The 19,291-nt window shown below is 43.5% G+C and overlaps 1 protein-coding gene across 1 annotated transcript in view; it reads right to left on the reverse strand.

The window, feature by feature from the left end:
- The window catches only part of RAB3GAP2 (RAB3 GTPase activating non-catalytic protein subunit 2), a 586,520-nt gene that overhangs the window by 314,026 nt on the left and 253,203 nt on the right, over positions 1-19,291 (reverse strand). The window contains exon 13 of the mRNA XM_078649806.1: positions 11,647-11,786. Coding sequence (XP_078505932.1) covers positions 11,647-11,786 — 140 coding nt within the window. The remainder of the gene's footprint in view (positions 1-11,646; positions 11,787-19,291) is intronic.

Raw genomic sequence — 19,291 nt, forward strand, 5'->3', positions numbered from 1 at the left:
GAATAGGAGAAGGAGAGAGAAGAGGTGATGGCAAAAGAGTAGGTGGAAGAGCCTAAGACATCTGGAGAAAAGGCAGGTGACAGAGTATGAAAGCATGAGGGGAACCTCCTATAGGATGAGTACAAATCATAAAAAGGCACACAGAATAGTTTGGAGATCAAATTCTGGTAGGGAAGAAGAGGCCAACAGTAACAATAGCACACTTATGCACTATCATTATTTAAGCCTTCTGTTGTTCTTGCTTCTGTGCTTGTTCATTCTCTTCTCGTAGCATACAGAAGGAGGACTGATCACAGGGGAGCAAAACATGAAAATGATTCCAGCTGACCAAAAAGTTCCTTCTTCCATCTCTTCATGGTAAAAGGTCTGGGTAACAACAAAAAGATGTTTGTAGGCTCCCTCGTGTAATAGGACTAGACAAATGTAACAATGCTAGGGAAGTATCCAAGTCTGGAAGCGAGGGTCAATCTACTTTTGAAGGAATTTGGATTGGGGTCTACTGATCTAATGATCATACTAGGGCATTTTAGTCAGTGGAGGTCGAGGGGAGGAGTTGCAAGGAAAGAGGAAGTGAGCGATCCCTGCTGATCCTTTTGCTACTTCAGCCCCATAACAGACGTGAGGTATAGTGAAAAGTTAACTACATTAACTTAATGAAAAAATTATCTCCCAGGACATTAGTCCTATTAACACCATTTCCTTTATTTGGGGTAAATGACGTACAGCACGCCTGTGACCAGCAATAATAAGTATCAGTGCATATCAGTTTGCCCTAGCATTATCTGTTTACTGTAAGTGCCTTGAATAAGTACATTAGATGCTTTCTTCTTATTTCCTAAATTTAATAACTCCACAGGACAAAAAATCTGGCATAATATTACACAGGAAATGTACATGAACAATGGTACCTGTTACCGCCAATTTACTAATCCAATGACCAAATCACCTCTGCTCTTGTATGGAACAGATTGACAAATTCTCTATTTAATTACTATACAACTCTATATCGCCATTAATCAGACTCCAGAGTTTAAATATATGAGATTTTTTTTAACTACAGAGTATGTAAAGTGAGTAAATACTTTATTGCATATGGTAAATTAAAACCCCACCATATAATAACACAAGTTTAAAAAACATCACAACATAATAAAACATTCAAAACTTAAGATCAATCATTCAGTAATTAAAAAAAATAGTCCCATTCAGATAACGGAAACACTTAATATGGTTACCACTAAGGCTCAGAATCACGCTTGCCTGCATGACCTAACATTTAGTTGGTTGAAACATGGTTTTAACTATTTCATATAGTGCATCAAGTAGCACTGGGCATATACATATGATGTGCAACAACAACTCTTCAATGCAACCACAGAGTGTGCATTTTCTGTCTAACCAAGTGTGCTTTCATGCAGAGGTCAAGTCTTTAAATGTAAAAGTACCCATTCTAAGTAATAACAAGTTTTGCTCCAAGGTAATTGAGAAATTAATTTTTTGATATTGTAGCGAAAAAGGTAAAGTATAGGAATTTAAAATATTCCAATCATGCTTTTTTGGCTAAAACTACTTTATGTCAAATAACTGTGAGGCTAATTTTACACTTGTATTTACCATCCGTTTGAAAATAGTAAGGGAGACAGCCATAGACTAAAGTTCATCCAGACCCAACTTAGTAAATGAACATTTAAAATATTTGCACCAAGTTTTGTCCAGATTGGAATGCACCATCTCATTCCATATATGGTAATCCAAAGAACATTTTGGTGCCTCCTTCATCCTTTTACAAAACTTAGTATATGCACCTCGCCGGGCTAACTCCTGTGACCCAAGCCCGAACTTCAGGCATAGTTGTGCTGGTGAAGTGCTCCTTGGTTATCTGAAAATATACTTAAAAACAGACGCCTGTATGGAATCCAGCAGTTTTGCGTCCTTCTCTTTGCAGATTTCAGAATCATACGTCAAAGACAGAAGAAGCTTTGCACTTATAAGTTTACGTATAGTTTCAAATGAGGGAGAATTTAGTTTCTTTTGAAGCCTAGCAAAAGCATACAACACGGTTTTAGACCTCAGCTTTTACTCCTTGCAAATGTAAATTAAAAGAATCCCGATCAAACTTAACTCCTAAATAAGTATTAGTAGAGACTGTTTCTAACTTTTCCTCTAGATAACATATTGCCTGTTTTTTTAAACAATTATCACAAGTCAGCAGCTTTGACTTTTTCAAATGATTTGCCAATGTATTTAATGTACGCTGCAAATGAGGTCCACGTCCTATGAAGACCCACCGGGGTCTTGCTCAACAGTACAATATCAACTGCATATTAAGAGGCTTGAAATCGGCTGACCATTTATTTGAGGAGGTTTGAAAGAGAAATCAATAAGCCAATCATTTATGCCCGCTAATTATACATTGAATAATAAGGGCGTGAATACACATCCTTGTTTAAGCCTAGTGTAAGTCTTAACTCTATTTGAGACAGTAAAGCCATCCCGCAACTTTACTACAACCCATGTGTCAGTGTATAGCATCTCAATTGCCCTCAACAACGTAGATGGGATATTGCATTGCTTTAACTTCGCCCACAGCCTTTGTCTCTGGACTTTATCAAAGGCTGTTTTTTAGATCTATAACGAAGGCGCAAAGGGGAAGGTTACCAACATGGAATTTTACAATAAGAATAGATAGAGCGGTCAAGTTATAAATGATACTACTTCCTTTCTGGAAACTAGTCTATTCCTTTGAGATAAGTTTGAGCAGCCCAAGCCAAGTCCTTCAATAACAAAGATGCAATCATTTTTGCCTTTCAATACATCAAAGCAAATTAGCCTATAATTTGCAGGATTTCCTGAGTGACCAGATTTTAAAATTGGATGTATAACTGTTCCTCTGAGTCAGGAATATCATTTGAAAAAAGGCAATAATTATACAAGGAAGCCAAGATTTCCACCCAAACCAGAAAATCTTCCTTAAAGAGGGCTGCAGGCAAACCATCAGGACTGGGCACAGCAGGTTTTCTTGACTCCATAATGACAATGCGAACTTGGTTATCATTAGAAACGAAGTGACTCTTCACTTGAATTTTCAGCAGAACCTTGGTCAAACACTACTAAAAGGTGGTTATTGTAAAGCTGTTCAATATCGTTAATCCAGAAATCCACAGGTATACTTTTAATATCCTCTTGGATGGTCCATGTTGTTCTGCTGTTTATAAAGTTCCAAAATGTTTTATTATTGTTGGTAGAGCAAAAAAAGTGAAGTATCGCCCAGGTTTTATTCAAAGCAACATTCTTAGCTTCCCGGATTGATTTTTTGAAAGGAAGATCTTAGGTCTTGAATTTTCAAAAATTGCAGGAGTCTTCCTTCAAGGGAGCATTTGTTTAACCTTCCCCTCTCAACATTCAATGCTCTCTTTTGAAGAAACAGTGCTGTTGAAAACCACCAATTGTTCCTCACACAAGAAGATATTTTCAAGGTTCTTACTTTCCATTAATGACCAAATTTCACCAAACATAGATCAGTGAATTTTGTTGCAGAGCAAACATGGGTTGTGAGTTATATATTTTTGGCAGTACTCCCAAGTAATAAAAACGTGATTTCTCGTACCACTATTTGCTTCTTAATAGGACTGAACCACCTTGTTTTTTTTTAAATTAAAGGTATTTGATCACTGATCATCAGATGTTGCTCTCTAAAAAAGAGAGGGTTCATTGCAACAGAAATCTTCTGAGGATAGTGGTTTTGCTCCATCCTGCTATTTATCGTAAATGAAGTAATGGCCCTTGACAAGTTGAAACTTAGCATGCAATCAATGACAGAGGTTGAGGAGGTTGTTAAACGTGAGGGAGCTGCAAGTTGATCTTTAAAACGACAATTTAGTACTCTCATATCCAAAACAGGAAGCAGCTTGCCATATGTATCTTTTTTCTTGGCTTGTGAGGAAAATACAGGTAAAGGTATGCTCCATGATGGACTTTGACGAGTTGCCTACTCAGACTCATCAATGTCAGATATTACATGTAAATTTAAATCACCTGTTAACAATCAATGAGCCTCAGGACATAACTTTTGGTCAGTTACAGTTTCCTCAAGCATGTCCCGAGCCATCTTTTTTCCTTGTATCTTGGTGATTACTGTTAACGTATATATCAAATCAAAAAGGGGGGAGGAAGAAGGAGCTGTGATCCATTCAGCAACCTGTTGTCATACAATATATCAATAGGTAATGGATCATTAGTACCTGAGTAACCAGGGTTCAGTGTTCTTGCCATCTTTCAAAAGACAACCCTCATTCCCGTTTCAGGCTGTGTGGCGGTGTATCTCGATTCTCCGCCTTATTAAAAATGTGACAGCATCATCATTAGGTTTCTTTTTTGCATATGCTATCCTCCACCTGGAGGAGAAACCACTGGTTATTACTGTAGTGATCAGAGAAACATGTAGTTGGGGTGCTCAAATGATGCGAGTTCGTGTAAAGTGAGTTAAAAAGTCCTCGTTTTACCTGAACTGTATCTTTATTCAGTTCGGAATGGTGGCAAATCAAAACAGTCTTGTGCGTGGGAAGGCGGGTTACCAGTCCAACGCACTTGAGTGTCTGTGTAAAAGGTCGACATGTTTCAGCTCCATCTAGTTGTCCTGACGGGTCGGGGGCCTTCTTCAGGACCATGTAAAGTGAAGGCTGCAGATTATAGCAGTCTTGGTGAAGACAGATTCCATTTACCTAATAAAAAACTAAGGTCAGGAGAGTACCTTTACATCCTAGGTTTAGGACTCGCTCGGGGTACCGGAGGGCTTTAGTAGCCTGCTCGACAACACGTGCAGCACGACTTGTGCTCGCTCTTCTTTCGGGATTTTTAATAAGAAAAGTTCCACAATGTACAGGGTTTATGTACTAAGATTGTGTGAACGTCATTTATTTTGGAGATATCATTTTACTACTCATTTTGTTTTTTGCAGCGTTTTACCACCCAAGTCACCATCTTCGCCATGCTCAGCTATTGGACAGCTCTCTACCCCTGTTGATGACACTAACTTAATTGGTTCATCGCCTGCGCTGATTACTACTGTTGGGCATGGATGCTCTAGTTACAACTTTCATCTCCTCTACCAGTTCTTTTAGAATATTCGGAAGAACTTCTAATTTGTTGATTAGTGGGGAACACAAACAAAAATTACTAGATTGTACGGACTTTCCTTTTGCCCAATGCTCTTTCAGGTGGTTCAACTTATTTTCTATTCCTGCAATATGTGTTGATACGTTCTGAAAAATGTCAAATTGAAGGTCTCATTTATAGTGCCTTCACTGTCGCCTCAAGGGAGTCGAAGAGAGCTTTCCAAGTTGTCAAATTTGCAGATACTTTAATTTGCTGAAGGAAACCCTAGCTATATGTACATGAAGAAACAAGTCCACTGCAGGACTAAAGTGCAGTGTCCCACTAGTCGTTATGGGAGCGGCCACATTGCCATCATCCTCCACTTGTAACAGTGACTGATCCGTAAGTGCAAAAACAGGACAGTTTCCTTCTAAACAACCACCCTTTCTGTAGCACTTGCCTTTGGGTGTTTTGGAAACTATGGCAGCTCATGGTAGATGCATTGACTGTAAGACAAGGAGGCTGGTGGATCCTGGGCACTAATTTGCTCCATTTGCGCTACTTCTTTTAGCAATAGGGACGAATGTACGAGTTACTTACCTTTGGTACCGATGTAGCTGGTAGAGACGATTCTAGCAGCAGATTCCTTAACGTAGAATTACCCCCAGGCGTGAGACTGAATCCGGAAATCTTTTCTGCCATGGCATCCCTGCACGACGGGGGGTACGGCACCACGTGCCACCGCCCTGACGTCGTACGCGCTGGTGACGTCAGCGAGGATACATAAGTCCCACCCCGGCACGCCTACGTCAGTTTTCTTCTGAGAACTTTCTGTACCACAACGCGGAGCCATCACAAACAGAACTGTGAGAATACTGGAACAGTGTGCGAAAACCCAGCTATACAGAAGGGAAAGAAACAAACGGTGAGAAACAGCACCATCCAGAATAGTGCCAGGCACCAAGTCACGGAATGAAAGAATAAAGCGCAGCTACTGCAAACAAGTCCATAACCAACATACCAGCCTTTTTAGAGGCAGAAGGCATGTGAAAAAGGGACAGCAGACGAGAAGTCTGCACCCATCGCCCGAAACCAAGAAGGGTTCCAAACCAGAATGAAAGCGCATTAACAAGTTATTCCCCAACCACACCAGCGGGGGGGAAGGGGTGGGGGGAGGGGAGGGGGGGACTTTGTATTCTCAAAAGAACTGAGGGGCAAGACCCAGTCAGGGGATCTCAACCCCAAGGACTGTAAGCGTCAGAATTGCAAGCAACACAGGGAAGCAGGGCACAACGAACCCTACATTGGAGAACAAATGCATGGGCGCAGAAGTACCCAGGCATTCGCCCACCAATCATGAGAAAGAAAGGAATGGAGCACCGACAACAACAAGGCGATCATCTCCCAGGGAGGGAGGAGAAGAAAGCACTCGCAGAGGACCACCGCCCTGAAGCAGGCGAGCGTAGAAGACCAAGAAGGGCCCTCGCAGAAATGGGGAGGAAGGGTGGGTCATGAAGGAATCTGCGGCTAGAATCATCTCTACCAGATACATCGTTACCGAAGGTAAGTAACTCGTACATCTGACAGAGATTACTAGCCGCAGATTCCTTAACGTAGAATAGATACCCTAGCCATACCCCAAAGGGGGAGGAGGGTTCTGCGAGAAGACCTCCCCAGCTCAGACGAGCCCAAGGTCCCTCACAGGGGACCTGCTACAGGGACAGGGAAAATAGCCTTGTCTACCGCAGCAGGGAAGAGGCACCAGCCCTAAATGGTAGAGAACCTCAACATTGTGGAGGAACACCTGCCCCACAGGGGATGTGTCAGCATGACAAAAGAGGCAACCCAGCCTTCACCAACAGGAGAAAGCAATACGAAGGGGGTGGCAGAACACCCCAAGCCAGTCAACGTACCAGGGACCTCCACCAGAAGCCCCAAAGTACAGGTAGCGCAAAGGAAGAAGAGCCACTTACAGACTTTAAGGAGAAGCGGCCCAAAAACTGCAAGCCCTCCACCGGGAAACATACCCAGGAAGAGGGCAGCCAAGCCCATCACAGCTTGAAGCCAAGACAAGACTGAAAGACGCCTCAGCAGTAAAGCAGGCAGAAGAATAAGACCGGAAGCCTACAATAGCCCCACAGGACAAAGCAGTAGCTCAAGGGCCCGCACCAAGGTCGCCAGCCACACAACAGAAGAGCAGGCGGGGCAGCCAGCTGCTGACAACACCACAAAACTAAAGGCCCGGACCACGCTGGCCTCAGAACAAGGGCAGGGCTAGTAAACCGTCCTGACCGACCCCTAATAGGGTGGCCGCCCCGGAAAGAAACGATCCACTAAGGAGTGAGAGCATCTAGAAGATGAGAGGAGTAACAAGTAAGACAGACCAGGTCGTCAAAACAGGAAACTATGTCCTCAGAAACCCCAGACAGAGTCCCAGACCAAACGGCAGGCAAGGGCAAAACACAGCGGCACAACGCCCTAGATGGCCAAGCCACATCCCAGTAAGTACCAAGTACCGCACCATCATAATACAGCACACCCGGGAGGGCGATGAACCCGCCAGGGGGAGTCTACACCCTCCCCGCATAAGACAGAGCTATACAATAGCTACATATACCCCACATAGGGTAGGACACGTCCCAAAAAAACATGGCAACCACTCTTAGGGAAAAAACAATCCCGCATCAGAGGACAAAATCATAGACCTGCGGCAGTAACCACAGAGGGCTTAGTAGTCAGTCAGAAAACACATTACCAAAAAAGGGGGCTGAACCAGCAGCCAACTGAAGAGCAGGGCCAACAAAGGACCCCGAGGGCACAGTATCCCTCATAGAAGCTGTAACACACATCCAAAAAACAAATATCAAGAGCATGTGGGATAACGTCTCCCACCAAGTCCCCGGAGGATCAGTTGACCAACCTACTGAGGAGGAGAAGGAGGAGGAGGATGGAGTCCCGCAAGAAGACGCTAAATTGCGGAGTCTGCATGAGCATTAAACAACAGGAACCCATGAAAAGGGAGGTCGACCTAACGCTCTCTAATATTTTCAGGGAAAACAGCATCACATAGCAAAGCACGGCGACGGAGAGCCACAGAAGTGGCCATAGCACGGCCAACAGCATCGGCAACATCTAAAGCCGCACAAAGAAGAAACGCGGTCAACTCCCTGCCATCCAACACATGGCCCCGCAGACCAGCACGGGCCCCCTCATCAGAGACATGAGAAAGAAGGGACTCCACAGAATCCCATAGGCTAGAAGTAGCCCTGGTCAGCACACAAAGAGTTAAGCGCCCTCAAGGCAGCACTGGAAGAAGCGAAGACATTACGCCCCCATGAATCTAACCACCGGGCCTCCCGAGACGGAGGTAACAACACCACAGGCAAACACGAAAAGTCACTGCGCAGTAGAGCACCTTGAGTAGAAGGGTGGAAAGAAAGACAGACCGGGTTGTGCGGTTCAGGACGGTGACGGTGCAGTAGTGCCTGAGGCACCGGATCGCCTGTGGCAGGGCGTCCCCAAGCCCCCATAAGAGAATTATGGAGTGACGCTTCAAAGGGAAGGAACAACTCCACTCCACCAGAGCCCTGGTGGAGAATCTCCAAGAGGTTTTCCGTGGGAAATGGAGTGACAGGTTCACCCATCCTCAGGATACCAGCAGCCGTGGAAAGAGTCCGAACAAAGGTAACACTGGCCTCAGTAGGGCACCGCGGAGGTGAAAGTAACTCCTCCTTGGGCGACGGCTGCAGACTGAGCTGCCCATCCCCAAGTCCAGTGGGAAGCAGCTAGCCCTGGGATATAGAAGGATCCACTGAGGAAGGGGGAATCTGAGGGGGAGGGCGGAGATGCCAGTGGAGAAGCAAGCCGTGAGCCACGGAAAGAAGGGTTCGAGGTTTTAGGTCGTGGGGATGGCGAAGAGCCTCCCCTGGAAGATGCCGGTGAAAAGGCAACTACACGGCGCCCTGTCTCTGGAGAGGAACATACCAGCAGGTAACGGACCTCAGGAGAAAAAGGAATCTCAGGAGACGAATCCAGGGCCCGGCACCGGTGCGGCTCCGTGGAGTCTGCCATCGGCGCCTGATCAGCGTCGACCGGCGCCGTAGTGGGCCCACGTGGCGCCGGGCCGAATCCTGCCACCACACGCTCTCCAGGAGAAGGCGACGGCGCGGTGCTGAAACGGTGCCGGATCGACCTTGGACGGCGCAGCCGCCCGCGCCGAGGACCAAGAGGGACTCAGACAGGTGCCCCATGCTCCGGCCTCCACCCTCAAATCCATCGGAACCGGGGAGGAAGGCTCCAGTCGCCGAAACGGTGCCAGCTCAACCTCTGGTGAGGCAGCCGCCTGCTCAGAGAATTAAGAAGGACTCGGGGACAAGCCCGGAGTCCCGGCGATCGCCTGCGACACCACAGGGTGCCCCATAGGGATTTGCGGCGAGGCAGGAACGCTAGGCACCGACGAGGGAAGCCCCAGAGGACAACACCCCGGCGACGACACCCTCCTACAACCTGAAGCCGAAACCTTCGGCGCCGAGCCGGAGACGCCAGCGGCGCCGCGGAGGTCCCCTCCTGTGACGTCTAGGTGGAGGAAGGGCCAAAGAAGCCTGCAGTGCCGCCGCGTAGGTCGTCATTTGGGCCCTAGTCACCTCCGGACCCACCGCGAAAGGAGGACAAGGCCTCGGAGACATATTGAACGACCTACCAGCGGTGAGCCACGCCCAAAGGGCAGCGGCAAAAGGCGATTCTGCAGACGAAACCGGCGGTTGCTTGTCTCCGAGGTAGGGGACGGACGCTGGGATGACACCGACCTGTATAAGGGCGCCTACAGCAACTTCATCCGGCGCTTCCGCCATGATTTAGGCTTTAGGTGTTGGCATGCGTTGCAACTCTCCGAGTCGTGGTGTTTACCCAGGTACCACATGCAAATCGGGTGAGGGTCCGTCACCGACATGGGACATGCATAGGAGGTACACGTCGAAGCCTGAAGGCATTCGTACACTGTTCCACTAAACGCCAAAGCGTAAGAAGAGAATGGAAGGCCTGAAAACAGGCCAGGACAGTAATCCGGATCAGAGTTGCACGTGGAAAGAGAAAAAACTGACGTAGGCGCGCCGGGTGGGACTTATTTATCCTCGCTGACATCACCAGCGTGGATTACGTCAGGGCGGAGTTACGTGGTGCCGTCCCCCCGGCGCGCAGGGATGCTGTGGCAGAAAAGTTTTCCGGATCCAGTCTCACGCCTAAGGGTAATTCTACGTTAAGGAATCTGCGGCTAGTAGTCTCTATCAGATGAAGAGGGTTAGGGGTCCTTTTTTTCCTGGAGTTAAAGCTTGCCTAAAAATTCCTTTAATCAAATTGAATCACACAATGTTGTATGTGCTTTGCGTTGAAGCAGTGACTTTTGCCCATCAGACACACCTGCTATTTGCCCCAGGGTCCTCCTTGTCCCTCTGTTTGCTCGAGAGAGTAGGTAAAGTTCTAAGGCGACCAAACTTTATCTTACACAAGGGTCTAGGTTTTTAAATCAATAGACTGTTAGTCTGTTAACTATTTATTTACTTTTTCGAAAAAGTTTATTCCTAACATACAAACATAAGCATGGTAGAAGGAGCACCAAATCACACAAAGAATTAACAGGAGGTTAAAGCCAGTAATAATCTCTTGTGCTCAGTGAGCCAGTGATAATTTCGTGTGCTCAGTTCAACCTCCCGGAATAGAAGCTGCCTCAGGACCGCCTTTGTGCTATGTTCCCCTGCTGCACGGCATCCCAGTTAACGGAAGTGATTGCTGTCCTACGGCAACTCGAAACCCCTACAACAGACAAGCTGCACCACCGCCCCCCTTTTTCCCTCCCGCCCTCAACTGCAAACAGAAGCTAGCGACGGAGCCCAGCAGGAGGCACTTCTCAAGCTCCCCGAAGCCCCACAATACCCAACACTTACACAAGAAAAGCCCCCTGCAAAGGACGCGTTACCAAAATTACCAAGGTCCTCCAACACAGGTTTGGTGCAGTCCCAAACAAGGGACAACATCTGTCGGGTAAGGTGGGCACTGGGAGAGCTCCAAAGAGCACCCTATGGCCCGCACCATTTCGCACTGTTGTGTTTATAAGGAGGGCAAACTGGAATCAGGTGGAGCCAAGCTGCCCAAAATAGACTGCAGATTGTGGAACACAAGATTGCTCTAAAGATCAGACTGCACCACGCCACAACAAGGCTGCTGGGGCTGCCACGCAAGACTCCACCCGCTACTTGAGGAACAGGGTCTGAGCGTCAGCAAGCAGCAAAGCAGGAAGGGAGCAGTTCGGGAAAGAGCGCCAGAATGAGTACACCTGGCAACTTCCACGGTCTCCAACAGAATCTAAAAGCAGAGTATGTATGAATATGAAATAGCTTGGGCACAAGACTTAGCAATTCTAATCGACATTATTTATTTAGTTTTTACTACCAAACTAACTCCTTTCTGTGTAGGCAACATTATACGGATACCTAGATTTTCTTTTTCTAGAAGCCATGGTTAGCAAAGGAGAAGTTAATTTAGTGTCATATACATTACCTTTCCACATGCGTATGGCAAGGCCTCTACCCACATCCAACAAAATGACTCTTCCAAAATCATCTGTCACTGCTGCCAGGGTGTTGCATGGAGACAAACAAATACTTTCACCATGACGCCGGGAATCTGGAAGTCCAAACCTGATATTAAAAGGAAGGCATCATAAAAGAGTGAACATGAATAATAAGGATGATCTTCTAGATCATAACCAAGTTCATCTTAAAGCCTTATATTTTGGAGTTACATACACCAAAAATGTCTAATGCACCACAATCATTTTAAACTCATGAAATACCTAAAAATAAATGTTCTGGTTTCTGAAGGAAGCAACCAAACCTCATTCCAAGCACTTTGAATTCGCTCATCATCAGTCCAGTAATTTTTCACCAACTGACATTATATTGCCCAAACACCCTCATCTCGCTTATGCATCTATCCTTTTCAGCACCAGCCAAAGAACATGTCATCCTCTTTGATTTTTGACCGCTCACAATCCTAATTTGACAACCACAGTTAAGCAGCAAATTACTGGGAAACTTGCTTCACCCATGCCAGGCCACAATTCTGAATTTGGAAAGTAAATTCCTCACCATGTTCTCTGCTCTCCTTAATGCCTCATATCACTCTCACTGCCTTTACATACTCTTTAAAACTTCTATAGACTCATTTTAGTTCAAAACCTTCCTGTGACTGCTTACACCAGAGTAATTGAAGCCCCAGCCCTACGCTCCCCTTTGAAGCTACATTTAAAATTCACAGTACGGAACATTTATACTCACAAATCGATTCTATCTCCTCCACGATTACCTCAATTATATTTGTCTACCTTCTCAATGGTTTCCAACATGCTACTACTGAGAGTGTATGTGTATTGGTTATTTGACCCTTTTTGTCATAAACAAGGTTATGGCACCCTAACACAGAAACTGCAACACTTGCCTGGTCTGCACCAAATCCATGCCCCTGATTCATGGCTCATGCGCTTCTATCATTATTAGTGAGGGGTGCCTCTGTCCTCCCCCCTTCCTTAGTTCAATCTCTATATCTGATTGACATTATTTGGGGGTCTGTTACTGATTAGGGATGGGGACTTGTTTTCCTGAAATCAAAGTCATTAATTGTTCACATTTCAGGACAGTGGTGCATGCATATGTGCCTACTGTACAGCAGTCTTCCCATTCACAATTAGGCTCACATCAACTGGTAAGAAGTCTACCAAATTATATTGTGGTCTGACATAGTTTAAATAAGAACATCATTTTTTGGCTCGAAAATTCAGTGATCATGTTTTAATCATGTAATCACTGGAGGTAGAGAACCATACTGCTCGTTATATTAGTTTGGATTTTTTTTATCGACAAAACTGAAAAATAAAAGGAATGCACATTTGACACGAAGGTTATAAACAAATTGTTTAAAGTATAGAACTGTTGTTTTTGTTTAACCGAGATGCCATTTTCAATAACTAATTTTTTTAGAAGTGCGAAGTACATAAAAATGAGTTGCCTCCTACCGACACAGTTTTGGTGAATGAACCGTCCGACCATAGGTCGGCGGTTCCGAACACCTAATTACGATACGACCGCAATATGTGCAGTAGGAAACTTCCATTTTTCTATGGGAGCTTGTGCGGCGGGCGAAAACTGCACGCAGCCCAAGCTCCCATTGAGACATGGAAGTGTGTGAAAAACCCTGCACCATGGGGCAGGCACAATGCAGGGCCCAGGCCCAAATGTGGAGACCGCAGAGGGAAGGGGGCCCTGCGAGGGGCCCCCAATATCGCCTTCTGACAACATTCCCATGTCGGAAAGGCCGACATGGAATGTCTTTCGGAAACCGACATCATAACACCGATGGCAGAATTGCTGTCCTTAAGGGACAATGGTGAGATTCCAACTGACGGACGGGCTCTATGAGTTTGTTGAAAAGTGTTGGTCGGTCCCTCCGACTGCTGCCTCGGACCGCATGCAATGTAATGCATCACTCAGTTAGACCGCAGCAGTAGATGCCGGTCAGACTGCAACCGACAAGCCGTCGGTTGCAGTCTAACCAGCATCGTACTTAGGTCCTATATTGTGGTTCTGAAGCCAGCAATCATATCCTGTTTTCCATTTTTATTCATGTGCTAGGCACTTTTTCAAATGATTCTACTCTTTAAGAAGCATTTGAAGGGTTTGTATTACTGTGAGATCTAGCAATGCTATTCTGAGTCTAGAATGTTTATAGTCTTGCAAATGGTGTGTGGATCAGTTTCACTGCTGCTGTACCATGTTTGCTGTTTGACATTAATGATATACTGAAAACATGTCTCTTGAACTGCTGAAATAAAGCGAGAACATAACTTCATGCAACTAGAATAAGTTAGTAGAAAAGTTAGTTGATACTATATTTTGTTAGTATCCAACAAATGTTAGAAGTAAAAAATGTCCAAGTGTTTTAAAGAGATTTAAAGGGGGGTTAATGTTTGGCAAAATTTGTTGCTGATCTTTATTTATAAAATTATTACATTCAAATAGTATGAAACTTGATACACCCTAAAAGTGAAATAAAATTTCAACTCTTATTTATTTTTCGACTGCCGCAGGGAAGAACATCTGAGGTGCTCATTCTTCCATTGTCTCCATGTGTCAAGCAGAATTGCTGAATTGTCACACAGTAAATGGGACTATTGTCCACAGCACTTATTAACCACCACTGTGCACCAGATTTTTAAAAAAAAGTATTTTTAAAATATAGAACTGATATTATCACACGTTAGCCACGGCACACACCTCTTCAGTATCACTTACACAAATTGGTATTCAACACCACTAGTTTCTTGCTGCACATAGGGAAACGTATCGAAAAAGGCATGAAGAGAAGAAGAGGTAGGCATGCTGAAAAAGGGGTGGAGATCAAGGGGAAGGAGTGCAACGGTTAAGGATAATCAAAGGGTATTACATCATATACAAGAGAATAAAAATGTTTTAGTTCAGTTCATAGCCTGAACACCTTCTACACATTAAAAAATGCCCTTCTTTCAGAACTAATATAACCAAGAAAAGTGGTACCATTTTAATACATGGACTAAGGAACTATTTTGCTATATGCATTCAGTGTATACTGCTATTTGCAGAGCAAATAAGGCTTTAAAATGTTAAAAAACAGACTGCTGCACTTATATCAAACCCAAAGCACAGGTGCGATCCCTCTAACGTTCACAACACAGCCAGTGAGCTGTTAGCATCTACCGACAAGAAATTGAACTAGTCTCATTGTTTGGGCCTACAAACATACAAGTCAATGGGTGACCAGAAATATTTAACATCAAGTTTGAGCCATTTTCTGAAGCATACAGTTAGGAGTAGATACATTATTCATATAAAGTACATACACATGTCAAAAAGTTGTTGAAGGAATACCTGGAAACCTTGGCAGACCAGAAAGACTCAAGTTGTGAAACTTCAAAACTATAAAGACTCTTATTATGGTATTAAAGGGTTTTTGGTACAGCATTCACTTGTGGACTACCTACACTTGATTAGCTCTTCTAAGATGTTATCCAAAAGGACCCAAACTCCAAAACGCTTGGGTTACAGCAACACACCTTGATATCGTGCTTCTTTTTACTATTTTGTTTTCAGTCTAAAAATATCCAGAAATCTATCAAGTGTGCCGGGCCTCAACCAATTTTAATATAAAGGTTCACCCACAATATGAAAAGGAGAATATGTTTTGCTACTACTTGAAATCTATGCAATGCAGCTGGATACAATATTGTAGACACCTAAAAGTTCAATGTATGGATTAAGCTTTTGTATGATACTCTGAGTTTAAACACCGATACCTTTTCTTCTGTGGCTTACGTTTACAATTCGATACAAAAGGAGATGATGGACGGAGCGTTTGAGCAAATCAAACACTCATCCCCAGTCAACTGATCTGGGTTTAATGCATCACCATTCTTTAGCTCACTCAGCCACCCCAGTTCAGACATGGCCATATGCAAATCAGTCTGACCCTGTGCCTCATGGGAACAGTCCAGCCCGAACTGCCAAGCCAGGTCTTCCCTGGACCGGAAACAAGCATCCTGGGACCGGTTTCGGATTCATAATCCTCATCAGCCAGGCTGTCTTGAATCCAGTGGCCAAGTGAGCAAGGGATGAGCATACCCTGCCACACTTAGGGCGAACAAAGCGATACAAAAGGAGGTGTTACGTTCACAATTAGCAGAGTCATCACTCTGTACATAGATTTAAAGCTGAAGGGATGTACTTTGAATGCAAGATCACAAAGTTATGGTTGTTTTCCATGGTTTGGAATCCCATGGTACCTAAGCACAAAGGCAGAACGCCAAAGAGTTGATATATTCTGAATAGATAAATGAGTTGCTTTCTGCCACAGAAAATACAAGAAAAGATGCCTTGGATTCACTCTAACCAAGTGTTCTTTTCTATGGTACCCCTTAGCAGTAAAAGACAAACCCCGAGGTGCAGATTAACACTCCTGAGTGTAAGAATACTTTTCCCGGAGTAACTGAAAAAACCATTGCTTTACGATAACATATTGGACTATTTTGGCTGATGCCACTAATTGAATCTGTTCATTCATTTCTCATTAAAAATGAGCATACCTGAAAAAATGTGTACATTATCTCTGTGTAATTCTGCATAAAAATCAAACTGTCTTAGCAAGACATCCTCTATGGCAAAGCTTTTTGCATACATTTAAAGGAGCCCCTTGAGGTCGCACAACTTTTTTTTTTTTAAACAATGAATACTTTCCATGTATCCTGTTTTGCAAGGCACAGTGATGTGAACCAAGTCAAGGATCCAGGAATAAAGGCTTACTACTGCTACTGAATGCTGCTGCCTATGTCTAGTTTCTGAGACTTATCCAACACATAGTTGAATGAAGCACATCCGAAAAGTGTAAAATAAATGACTAAGTGCCTCAATATATTTTCAAGGAACCCTTTATTTAGGGCCTGTAGTAAATCGTAAAGTATCATTTTGCACCTCTGGTTGCAGACATTTCTTAAAATTGACTTATGCAGCTTGAAAAAAGTCGTTTCGCTTTTCCATGCAGTCATTGAAATGCATTAATGCCTGCTTCAAACTGTCTGCGTCACATATCTAGTGGCCTAAAGAACTTTTTCATTGATACTCATATCAAATTACTTCAAAAAGCTTTGCTCACAGTACAAGAGATGAGACATGGCTATTTACATATAACCAGGGCGATGTAACAATTATCCCACACCATACAGATGAATGAACTTGAGCTGAGAGATGGTGCAGGATAATGACAAGTGGACACAATTATAGAAACTAAGGGACAGAATAATGTCAAAACAATAAACAACAGATCCTCCTCAAGAAATGGACAGGAACAAATAATAATCCAAAGACTTGGACAAACAAGATCTTTAAGCTGGGGGTATGTAGCACAGGACTGATAAAAGCTGTGTTTGCCCTTGCAAACCTGTGTTTTTTCTACCTTTTTGTACCCCTTGTTTCACACACCTCCAGTGGTCTGAGATCTGCTAAACACGTTAAGCCACTGCATGGTTCGTGCGTAAATTACATGCACTTCGCTTTCAATGCAGATCCACGCGTTGCTACAAGACTGCCATCAGGATATAAAAATATACTAGGCTGGCACTAAAAGGCATAGCAGTATATTACTAGCGATTGTATTGTAAGCTAAAGATTAAACGTGTAGCATCTATCAATTTAAAAATATTCTAGGAATAACAAGTTGCACTAGGAGGTATGACATGTTATTTGCATAGTTATGATATCCAGTACCAGTGTCATGGGAGTTGTTGGTAACTGGAGTGAGACCTAAATCTCCAGTACTTTTGCTAAACACTGAACACACTGATCTGAACTATTATTGCACTTTTTTCTTGTTATAGATGTTTGGTGTTTGTAAAGACGACTCACCCCATAATTCACTATTCCTCTATGTACCCGGTAGAAGCTACAGGTTTGACTATTGCGGTGAGAGGGAATAGAGTAAGGTAGAGGCAAGCTTTTTTTCCCAATTGTACTGTGGGCAATCTGAGATACGGATCCCTATTCTTTCTTCTGGTTTCAGTTTTAAGTTTAAAGCGTGGTAAAGGTTGTCTACATCCCCAGTAATGTATTACCTTTTTAAAAAATGTATTTCTGTGTATACATAACTTGCACAGATGCATCCTATTGTTTTCTGTATCACAATCAAAGGCAAGTACACCAACAAAAGGAACAAATGCATCTCAGAGATATTGCTGAAATTCTCGGAATTACCAATCAATGAGAAAATAGCAATGTTTCAAAGAATGAAACACAACTCTAAACTTCTAACATTTGAATGGTGATAACTCACGACTTCATACAAAAATCTTGAGGGCAGCTTTTACAAACTGATATTAAATGTAACTTTAGTTTTTGAAAATACATCCAGTTTTATAATTAATCAGAACAATTACTTGTGCAGCGAGTGAGACCAAATTCACTATCCTGATGTACCCGTGGGAAACTGTTACTAGCAGATCTTCAAAGGTTTTTCTTGAACAAAAGGTAGGACATAACAGTCTAGTAATTTGTCCTTTGACCAAAAACGCTTTGACATCTCCCAGTGTTAAGTTATATTCATTGAAGAATTATCGTCAAAGAACCCAAGGAGGGCTGGCAAATTCCTGTCATTTAAGAACGAAAATGCTTGTTTCGTTTTGGGGGAAAACTACAGTCTCTGTAGGTTTTTTGAGATAAAACATTTCAGTTTAGAAAATATTCTGCCACATTGTTTTTACAAACTAGGCCTCTCTGAGTTTTGCATGATCTGATTTGAAATATCTAAACCCATGTACCTTTATACCTGTAGTTATTGTAAGGTCACAGATTTGACGGGAAAGGCATTTTTTGTTTTCCTAATCACTTAACAATGCTGAAGGACGAAACTGCACTTAAGCACATTCACTATGACTCCTGTGTGGAAAGTTTGGCACTGAGCCATCAAGTGTGCCAAAGCAAATAAGGGGGTCTAAAGTTGCAATTTCCCATTTACATTCCTGTAATAAACTTTGCTCTCTGATATAGAAAAAATGGCTACAAGGAATCACACCAAATTTGGTACACATTTACAACTTTACTCACTTTTTGTGATTTGGTCTAAATCCATTCTGCAGTTTTTGAGAAATTATCATTTAAAAAGGGGCTTGGGTTGGCCATGAAGAGGTTACCACTGAGGAAAATGTGGAGATATCTACCCTGTTGATCTCACAGGAGTCCCCCTGGACTCCTGAGGCACTACCAGACTAACCCACATTTAATAAAATAGCTGCTGTTGATTGGTCAATGGAGCCTTTTGCCCTCCAAGTCATTTCACCAAAACAATCTGATTAGCTGGCTGCAACAACAGAGAAAATGTTGCTGGTGTTATTACAAGCACTCATGACTTACAGGGCCATAGCTTCAGGGAGGTGTTTGGGGTATTACATCCACCCCTATCTTAAATATATTTTCTGATAAATAGTCGGCTACAGGTGCTTTCAGTCGGGTATTGCAAAAAGTCAATTGGATTTCACCAGGGATTTTTACATACACAGTGACAAAAAGACATACACACTGTCTCCCTCTGTTTTGAAAGTCCTCAAAATTATTGGTAACTTTACAGAATA

This window comes from Lissotriton helveticus, chromosome 6 (assembly GCF_964261635.1).
Source record: "Lissotriton helveticus chromosome 6, aLisHel1.1, whole genome shotgun sequence".
Classification (NCBI taxonomy): Eukaryota; Metazoa; Chordata; class Amphibia; order Caudata; family Salamandridae; genus Lissotriton; species Lissotriton helveticus.